General features: G+C 61.1%; 2 protein-coding genes across 2 annotated transcripts; one reads left to right on the top strand and one right to left on the bottom strand.

Annotated features, from left to right (window-relative positions):
- Positions 1-1,980: 1,980 nt before the first annotated feature.
- JUNB (JunB proto-oncogene, AP-1 transcription factor subunit) lies at positions 1,981-3,826 on the top strand. Its single transcript, XM_010954190.3, has one exon. The coding sequence runs from the start codon at positions 2,273-2,275 to the stop codon at positions 3,314-3,316; it is 1,044 nt and encodes a 347-aa protein (XP_010952492.2). The 5' UTR covers positions 1,981-2,272; the 3' UTR covers positions 3,317-3,826.
- A 2,161-nt stretch (positions 3,827-5,987) lies between these two features.
- On the bottom strand, positions 5,988-8,872 carry PRDX2 (peroxiredoxin 2). The gene is made up of 6 exons (XM_010954188.3): positions 8,737-8,872; positions 8,156-8,267; positions 7,906-8,059; positions 7,178-7,300; positions 6,875-7,005; positions 5,988-6,301 (listed from the first exon to the last, which is right to left on the bottom strand). Exons 2-6 carry the CDS (start codon positions 8,256-8,258, stop codon positions 6,216-6,218), a joined length of 597 nt encoding a protein of 198 aa, XP_010952490.1. The 5' UTR covers positions 8,259-8,267; positions 8,737-8,872; the 3' UTR covers positions 5,988-6,215.
- Positions 8,873-8,880: the final 8 nt, after the last annotated feature.

Genomic DNA, 8,880 nt, shown 5'->3' with positions numbered 1-8,880 from the left:
AAGAGGGGGCACCCCAGCCCCTAGAGATGAATGTGGGGAAGGACCCCAGACCTCCTGACAGAAAGCAAGGGCACCCTGCTCGAGGTACAAGGCAGCCGTGCCAGCCCACCAAGGCGCCGGGGTCTCCTCGAGGCATTGGCCCGCCCCTTCCACGCCCTGTCGGGTCGGGCCGGGGGCGAAGTCCGACCCAGGCCCGCGGGCAGGCGGGGACCTGCCAGGCTGGGTCGGGCCGGGCAGGGCCTGGCAGGACGTAGCTCCAGAGCGGCTGGGTGGGGCCGGGCCAGGCGGCCGTGGGGGCCCCGGGGGCGGCGACCGGGGCTGGTCGGGACTAGCCGTTCGGGGGCCCTGGCGCGCCCTGGGACCTGGCAGATACCCGGGCTCCCGGCTGCAGGCCGGGGGCCCCAGGACAGGGCTGACCACACCCCTTCCTGTGCCCTAATATGGGTGTCGAGGAGAGACTCCGGGGGCCGCCCCGCCCCCAGTCCTGCCCGCGGACTCCAGCCTGTTGCCAAGGCGACCAGGCCCCGCTCCCCGTGAGTCCCCCTCTGTCGGGCCAATGGAATCGTCCCCGGACCGCCAGCCTCCACAATCGCCTGCCGGCGCCGAGGGCTGAACCATTGTTGGGTGGGGGTCGGTGACTGGAGGCCTCAGCAGCTGGGCGTGTTCGGCGCACCCTCGTCTCCTGGGGGTCTCAAGCCTAGGTTCCTCTTCCGAGGCTCTGAACGCAGCTGGACCCAGGGTGGGGCGCATGGTCCCGTAGGATTCGAGTGACGGAGGCAGGGCCGGGCTCCTTCCCCCGGGGCTGTTGCCACACTTCCTGCCGCAGCGCTCTTTCCCCAGCCTGTTTCTAAGGAAGGAGTGGGGTTGGGCGACCGCGCCCCGGCCGTCGGGCTGGGTCTAGGCACCAGGAGCCGACACGGTATCAGTCAAGCCCTGGGTCACTGGGGGAGGGCTTTGAGGTGGGAACAGAGTATACAGGCACCTAGAGTTCACCCACGAGAAGGGGTGCCGATCATGGAAGATCCAGCAGTCCTTGTCCCCAGGATCCACAAAGACCCCTCCTTCTTTTATGTCTCAACCGGGCACCCTCTGTCAGTGTCATCTCAGCTCTGAAGGAGTGCCCTGACCTTTCTAATTATCCTTCATCGGGGCTTCAAAGGTGAGCCCAGTGACCCCCCAACCTCTGACAGTGTCCCAATCTTCTACTCCACGTATTTTCCTTGACTCAGTATACCCCAGGACCCTCACCCACTCTCTGCATATCTAGATTCCCCCAATTCTTTCCCATTCCCACTTGTGGGGGACTCAGTCTCTCCCAGGGACTCCAGGACCCCTACTCATTTTTTTGCATAGTGGGGTTCTCCAGCCACTCCCGTGTACCCCTTTGGTCTCTCCTCCTCACTTTTCCTGGGGTCAGTTCCTCCCGTGAAAATTCCAGTCCTTTAACCCTTCTGGACTCAGGACAACTACTCAATTCCTGAGTCAGGCGTCTCCCTACCCTTCCTGGGGCTACCCTGCTTAGCTCTCCTGTCTCTCCTTTGCGGGATCTCTCAGTGCATTCTCAGCCCTTCAGCCCCTCTGGGATACTCCGGATCCCTCAGGCCTTCAGCGCGCCCTCCAGGACCACCCCCTCAACACACACACACTTGCTCTGTACCAGTTCCTCCTAACCCTCATTGCGTATTCCAGGGAAATTATCGGCCTCCCTGGAGCCTCTCCCCGTGTGTCTCAGACCTCTCCAGCACCCCCTTCGTTGTGCACCCCAGGGTCCCCTGAGCCCCTCCCCCTGCAGCCTTGCCGAGCCACCCAGCCCGTGGCCGCTGTTTACAAGGACACGCGCTTCCTGACAGTGACGCGAGCCGCCTCCTCCCCTTCCCCACGCTCCAGGAGGGGGGCGCGGGGGCCTGGCTCCGGCGACGGCCAATCGGAGTGCACTTCCGCAGCTGACAATCGCCGTATAAAGGCTTGTGGCTCCGGCTGAGCGGCTGGGACCTTGAGCGCGGCCAGGCCACCATCGGAGCCAGCTGGGAGCAGGGAGCAAGGGGGAAGCGACACCAAGAAAGCGAGCGCACTAGAGAGGGGTAGGGGGGCTCGAGAAGCCGCACAGAGCTTCCGCGCACTGCCGCCGCTGGCCTCTCCCAGCCTGTGCCAGCCCCTAGGAACCCGCGTCCAGCCACCCAGTCCAGCTACCGCCGCGGACAGCGCGCCGCTCGCTGCAGCGAGGCCCGGGGCGGCCCCGCAGGGACCCCCTCAGACCGCCCGGGCCGGCCGGATGTGCACTAAAATGGAACAGCCCTTCTACCACGACGACTCATACGCAGCGGCGGGATACGGCCGGACTCCTGGCGGCCTCTCTCTACACGACTACAAACTCCTGAAACCCAGCCTGGCGCTCAACCTGGCCGACCCCTACCGAAATCTCAAAGCACCCGGGGCGCGGGGTCCCGGCCCAGAGGGCAGCGGTGGCGGCAGCTACTTTTCCGGCCAGGGCTCAGACACAGGCGCGTCGCTCAAGCTCGCCTCATCGGAGCTGGAGCGCCTGATCGTCCCCAACAGCAACGGCGTGATCACGACAACGCCCACGCCTCCGGGACAGTACTTTTACCCCCGCGGGGGTGGCAGCGGTGGAGGTGCGGGGGGCGCAGGGGGCGGCGTCACCGAGGAGCAGGAAGGCTTCGCCGACGGCTTTGTAAAAGCCCTGGACGACCTGCACAAGATGAACCACGTGACACCCCCCAACGTGTCCCTGGGCGCCAGCGGGGGTCCCCCGGCCGGGCCCGCGGGTGTCTACGCCGGCCCGGAGCCGCCTCCCGTCTACACCAACCTCAGCAGCTATTCTCCAGCCTCTGCGCCCTCCGGAGGCGCCGGGACCGCCGTCGGCACTGGGAGCTCATACCCGACGGCCACCATCAGCTACCTCCCACACGCGCCGCCCTTCGCCGGTGGCCACCCTGCGCAGCTGGGCCTGGGTCGCGGCGCCTCCACCTTCAAGGAGGAACCGCAGACCGTGCCTGAGGCGCGCAGTCGCGACGCCACGCCGCCAGTGTCCCCCATCAACATGGAAGACCAGGAGCGCATCAAAGTAGAGCGCAAGCGGCTGCGGAACCGGCTGGCGGCCACTAAGTGCCGGAAGCGGAAGCTGGAGCGTATCGCGCGCCTGGAGGACAAGGTGAAGACACTCAAGGCCGAGAACGCGGGGCTGTCCAGCACTGCCGGCCTCCTCCGGGAGCAGGTGGCCCAGCTCAAACAGAAGGTCATGACCCACGTCAGCAACGGCTGCCAGCTGCTGCTTGGGGTCAAGGGACACGCCTTCTGAGCGCCCCCCCCATACCCCCTCCTTACGGACATTTCCCCAGCCTGGACGGCTGGGCGCCCGCCTCCCATGGGGCAAGGGGGCAGGCGGTGGGCACCGGCCTTGGGACCTGGGGGCGCCGCAAACCACACTGGACTCCTGCTCGCCCGCTCTGCGCCCAGTCCTTCCACCTCGACGTTTACAAGCCCCCCTTCCACGTTTTTTGTATGTTTTTTTTTCTTGCTGGAAAGACTCAATTCATATTGGATATAATATATTTGTGTATTTAACAGGGAGGGGAGGAGGGGGCGATGGCGGCGGAGCTGGCCCCGCCGCCTGGTACTCAAGCCCGCGGGGATACTGGGGAGGGGACCTCCGCCCCCTGCCCTCCCCCTCTGCAACGTACTGTGGAAAAGAAACACGCACTTGTTATCTAAAGAGTTTATTTTGATGTGTTTGTGTGTGTGTGTGCGTTTGTTGTTCGGACTTTTTATTGAATCTATTTAAGTAAAGAAAAAAAAGGTTCTTTATTAATTTCTGTTGTCTTTTTTTCCAAGCCGGGCGGGCGGAGGGAAGAGTACTGGGCGGCCCCCAACCCACTGCTGTTTGTGCCTCGTTCTAGTACGTGTCATCCTCGCCAGCTCTGTTCAGGCATCTTGCGGCCCCACTTCAGGTGTCCAACCCTTCTTGCGTCCCCTCATCTTCCAGGTTGGGAGGTCCAGCGCGGTTACGCGGTCCAGCCAGCCAGCACCAGAGGCCGGGATGCCTGGGGCGAAACGCGCAGTGCGCGGGCGCGGCCCCGCCCAGCCGCGCGCGCCGGGGCTTTCCCCGCTGACGCAGCGGAAGCGCTGTCCAAACATGGGCCGATTCTGCCCAGTGACGCGACGGCGGTCTCCGGGCAGATTCCGGGAATCCCCTCCCCCGCTCTGCCGGGCAGGGCCGCGGCGCCGGGAAGGGGGCCGGGATTTTCCCAGGCAGAAGGCTGCCGAGGCCCGGAAAGCCCCAGGCCTGGGTCCAGAGAGTCCGCGGTGGGCGGGCCGCGCTCCTGAGCTCTGGGAGCCACCCCAGATTCTCCCCACATCGGGCTGGCGCCTGGGCCCTGTCGCGCCCACGCCTGCTCCGTCTGACCTGACCCGGGCGGGGGGTTGCAGTTGCCTGCGCGTCGTGACTGCCGCGGTCCCCCCACCCCCGCCAGGAAGGGCGGTGCCCGTCTGCCAGTTTCCCCTCCCGGGTGCCAGGCCTGGAGCGGGGCGACTGCCAGGTCTGGTCCTGCCGGGGCGGCTGCTTGGGCCGCCGGGCGCCGCCGCCGCCGCCGCCGCCGCCCTCGCATGGGGCTGCTTCCCCCGTAGCTGGGACGGGTGGAGGGAGGCTGGTGAGCCCCGAGGGGGTCTGGTTGGCTTTGGAGCTGGAGGCCCCCAGAGCAGCAGAGGGAAACACAGGCCAAGAAACCAGGCCACAGGGGCGAGGTGGGTTAAAACAGACGCTTTATTAATTCATTTATAAAATACTGAACAACCTGGCCTTGGTGTCAATCTTGGACCAGGGCAGACAGACAATAAACAAGCAAACATGATTCGGAGATGGTGGTAAGTGCTAGGAAGAGAAAAAACTGGTCAAAGTAGTAGTGATGGGGCAGGAGAGGTGAGCTGCTTTGAGCTGAGAATGGATGGGGAATATGAACCTTTAATGAAGTGATTTTTCAGATTTGAAGTCAAGCCCCGAGAATCCTGAGTAACAGCTCTCTGGGCAGAGGGAACGGCACATGCAAAGTTCCTGTGGCCTGAACAAATCAGCCTGTTAAAGAACAGCAAGAAGCCAGTGTGCTGCAATGGAGTGAACCAGGAAGGGAGAGATGAGGTCAGGGAAGATCACGCAGGGCCTTGGGGAGTGTAGATAAAACTCCAAGGCTGAGAAGAGTGACCTTGGAGCATATTAGGGTGGGTAGCAATATTAATAATGGGCCTATGGATTAAATACACATATCAATCTTGTTCTGTGGAAGGAAATGGGGGCTTAGAGTGGGAAAGCCACTCCCCTGAACATGCACAGCATCAAACTGCACTCCTTCTAACACTGTCTTGCTCCTAACACCTGCCTTCCAGCTTCACTCTCATCCTTCCACTCCCGGGGCAGATGGAAAGCCCTTCCAATCTGGGGTGGGGCAGAACTTGCAGGAGGGACTATGTGTGTACATCAAGTTCCCACTCTTGGTTCTGCTCTCAGGATTGAGTCCCCACCTTCTTTCAGCCCCAGGGACCTGGTCCTAATAACCATTAACAGGGCCCTGAGCTTCACATACTTTTAGATCCCTTTTAACGTGTATAGTGATGTGGGTTGGTTGTCTTTATTCCCAATTTGCTGTTGAAGAGACCCAGGGAAGATCACAGCTCTTAAGAGGCATTTGAACCCAAGCTGGTTGTTGACAAGGTGCGAGTGCTGCCCTGAGTAGCCAGGTTTCAGGTTGTAAGGCAGCCTGGGACTTGCTCCCTGCAAGGGGCAAACAGCGCCACCTTCCTCACTCCCCAACCGCCTTCAGGCCAAGGAAAAAGAGGAAGAGTAAGCGCTGAGCGTGAGGTGCGACTGCCACCTTGTGGTGGAGATCAGTAACTACAGTCAGTTTCCCAGACCAGAGCCTGGAGAAAGGGGGCGGGGAGTGGTGTGGTACCACACCAGGACAAACCACACGAACACAGACTTAACTGTCCCGAACACTTTATTGGTCACGTCTAGGCCTGTGCCCTGGGAGGGGGTCACCATTCACCAGCTCCCAGCTGGGAGCTTGAGAAGGCCTTGGCCTAGCCCTTTAGGGCCATGGACTGTAGAGTCTGAAGGGGCAGGTCTGGCCTTTCGTGGGTCAGCTCAAGGCACCCAGACAGGGGCACAGATGGGGGCCAAGACCCAAGCTTGCCACCTGTCTGCCAGCCTAGTTGTGTTTGGAGAAATATTCCTTGCTGTCATCCACATTGGGCTTGATTGTGTCACTGCCTGGCTTCCAGCCAGCAGGACAGACTGGAAAGACAGAGATGCACATGTGAGGTTAAAGGGCCATATTCAAGGTAGGGCCATAGTGAGGGGACAGATAGGCAAAGCAAGAGCATGAGTTGCAGAAGAAAAAGCCTGGAGCCGAGTGTTCCAGGCCCAAGACCATGCTGCATGGAGAAGCCCTCCAAACCCAGCTGCAGGATTTTCTGGCTGACATTTTAACTTCCTTTTTGGCTCCTTTCATCCCATCTTTCTCTCTCAGCCCCAGCCCCACTGGACTTCGAGGGCCTGGCTGTGATCAGGTTGTGTCCTTCACATGAGAAGATACTCTGATCCAACTAACATTAAAGCCTGCCTGGGACACTCATTCTCAAATACCTTCTATAGATTTCTATTACCTCCCAGCTCCCCAGTCTCATATTGGGGTATTTCCCCCACCAGACTAGAAACTTCCTGGCTTCCGGCCTTGAGCTGAATCTTCTTTGGGGCCCTCACATCCATCCCACACGGGTGATAAGCAGGCAATGAATGTACGCACGCATGATAGAGGGGCTGCATAGGTACCCACGTGTGAACATGTCAGTGTGTGTGTCTGCTCACCTTCCCCGTGCTCATCTGTGTACTGGAAGGCCTGGACCAGCCGCAGAGCCTCGTCCACGGAGCGTCCCACGGGCAAATCATTGATAGTGATCTGGCGAAGGATACCCTTGCCATCGATGATAAAGAGGCCCCTAAGATATCAGGGTTCATAGTGAGGAGCTGGGGCTCCCACTATTAGGGCTAGGGGAGGGAGTATCGACTTCCTGCTAGCCACAGGGTTAGGGGCAAGGAGGGCATCACCCAAGAGTGGTCCCCTCACCCTGACACCCTGAGGACAGGGGCTTCCTGAGGCTGCCACAGTACCTGTAGGCGATGCCCTCGTCTTCCTTTAGCACACCATAATCACGGGACAAGCTTCTGGTTACATCAGCCAGCAGGGGGATGTTCAGGGGGCCCAAGCCTCCCTCCTTCCGAGGGGTGTTGATCCTAGGGGTGGGGAAGACAGGGCTGGGACCTCAGGATGCCTGGCACAGCAAAGTCCTCACCATGCGGGCCTGGGTGTGATAAGGGCTGGAGAGGGAGTGCTGGAGGTGAGCGATAAGGGGCTTTGGAGTAAGGCCTGGGGAGCCCCACCCATCCCACCCTGAAGTGGGTGCAAGGGCTGTTTCCTCCAGCTGGGAAGACTAAGCTAATACTCTAGCAAATGGCTTCACATGTGCTTGTGGCTGCCTGCATCTTGGGGCAGAGAACCTGCCTTAGTCTCTATCCTTCTATCTTTATCTCTGTGTTCTGGCGCCCATCCCTTCACTCTCTTGAACTGGAGTTTTCACCTTATTGAAATAGTTCTTGGGAGGGAGACTGGTGTTGCCCTAAGTGAGATAAAACATCTGCAACTCTCTAGGCCTCCCGACTAGTTTCCAAATGCTAATTGTCATCATCGTTAAAGACTTTGGACATCACTATTTCCATTATTTTCAAGATGCGAAAGGGAGGCGCAGAGATTGAACACTGGCCACGAGAACACACAGCTCCGACCCTATGGACGGGCAGGTTTAGCTGCACCCTCCCTCCTTGCTGGTCCCCACTCATACCAAGCCAGGTGGGTGAACTGAGAGTCGACGGAGACCCCCAGCACCTCGCAGCCCAGCTTGTGGAACTCCTCAGCATGCTCACTGAAAGCGATGATCTCCGTGGGGCACACAAAGGTGAAGTCCAGCGGGTAGAAAAAGAGAACCAAGTATTTCCCTGGGGAACGGGGTGCGAATAGACAAGGAGTGAGGGCTCAGTGCCTCTAATGCCTGTGCTCCGCCCCCACCAGGCTCCCCTCCAGGCCGCCCTCACCTCTGTAGTCTGAAAGCTTCACCTCCTTGAAGGCGCCATCTACCACGGCGGTGGCCTGGAACTCGGGGGCGTGCTTTCCGATGTGCGCGTTGCCTGAAGCCATGACTGAAAGCTGAGACCCACCCCCTCCTGGTCAGTACGCCCGGGAGGACCCTTTGTCCTCGCTCCCCAAGGTCACGAGGCGGGCTGGGCCCAGTTACTGAGTCAGAGCGGCGGAGGCAACAGCAGCACTGCCCTGCACCCTCTCCGGGACCAGGTCCACACGGCCTTGAGACTTTGGGAGACCCACCCCCCTGGACAGCGAGAGCGGCGGGACAGCTGCCGCCCGGCCCCTCGTTTGCGCGTCGGCCTGAGCGCGGCCGCGCAAGCCCACCGGCCCAGCAGGAGACGCCGCGAGCAGGGGGCGGGGAGCCTGGGGATGCGGCCTGTACTCCAAGGCTCTGGCCTCGGTTTTCCCCGCAAGCACAAAGGCAGTCGCTAGGGTGGGCGGAAAATAAAGGCAGCCAGCGCTGAGGCCTGGATGGAGCCTGGGCTGCACCAAGGGGGATCGAGGCAGCCCGGTGCACTCGAGGTGTTCATACCTGCGTGGGCAAGGGCGTGGCGCGCGGAGCAGCAGATGCGCGGACTCGCTCTCTCAGCGCCAAGTGCACCCTGGGCCGCGGAGCCTTTTATGCCCGGCCCGAACCATGACGCGCAGGGAGGGGGGGTGGGCGGACGAGCCGGGC

Source organism: Camelus bactrianus, chromosome 22, assembly GCF_048773025.1.
Source record: "Camelus bactrianus isolate YW-2024 breed Bactrian camel chromosome 22, ASM4877302v1, whole genome shotgun sequence".
Classification (NCBI taxonomy): domain Eukaryota; kingdom Metazoa; phylum Chordata; class Mammalia; order Artiodactyla; family Camelidae; genus Camelus; species Camelus bactrianus.
The sequence above is the reverse complement of the archived record's forward strand: the minus strand, read 5'-3'. Positions and strand labels throughout refer to the sequence as shown.

Coding starts and splice junctions, on each gene's coding strand:
- JUNB (XM_010954190.3), top strand. CDS start 2,273: ATGTGCACTAAAATGGAACAGCCCTTCTACCACGACGACTCATACGCA.
- PRDX2 (XM_010954188.3), bottom strand. CDS start 8,258: ATGGCTTCAGGCAACGCGCACATCGGAAAGCACGCCCCCGAGTTCCAG. Junction 7,301..7,905: donor CAGTTCACCCACCTGGCTTG/GTATGAGTGGGG, acceptor CCCCACCCCTAG/GATCAACACCCCTCGGAAGG. Junction 6,302..6,874: donor CACAGATGAGCACGGGGAAG/GTGAGCAGACAC, acceptor CTGTCTTTCCAG/TCTGTCCTGCTGGCTGGAAG.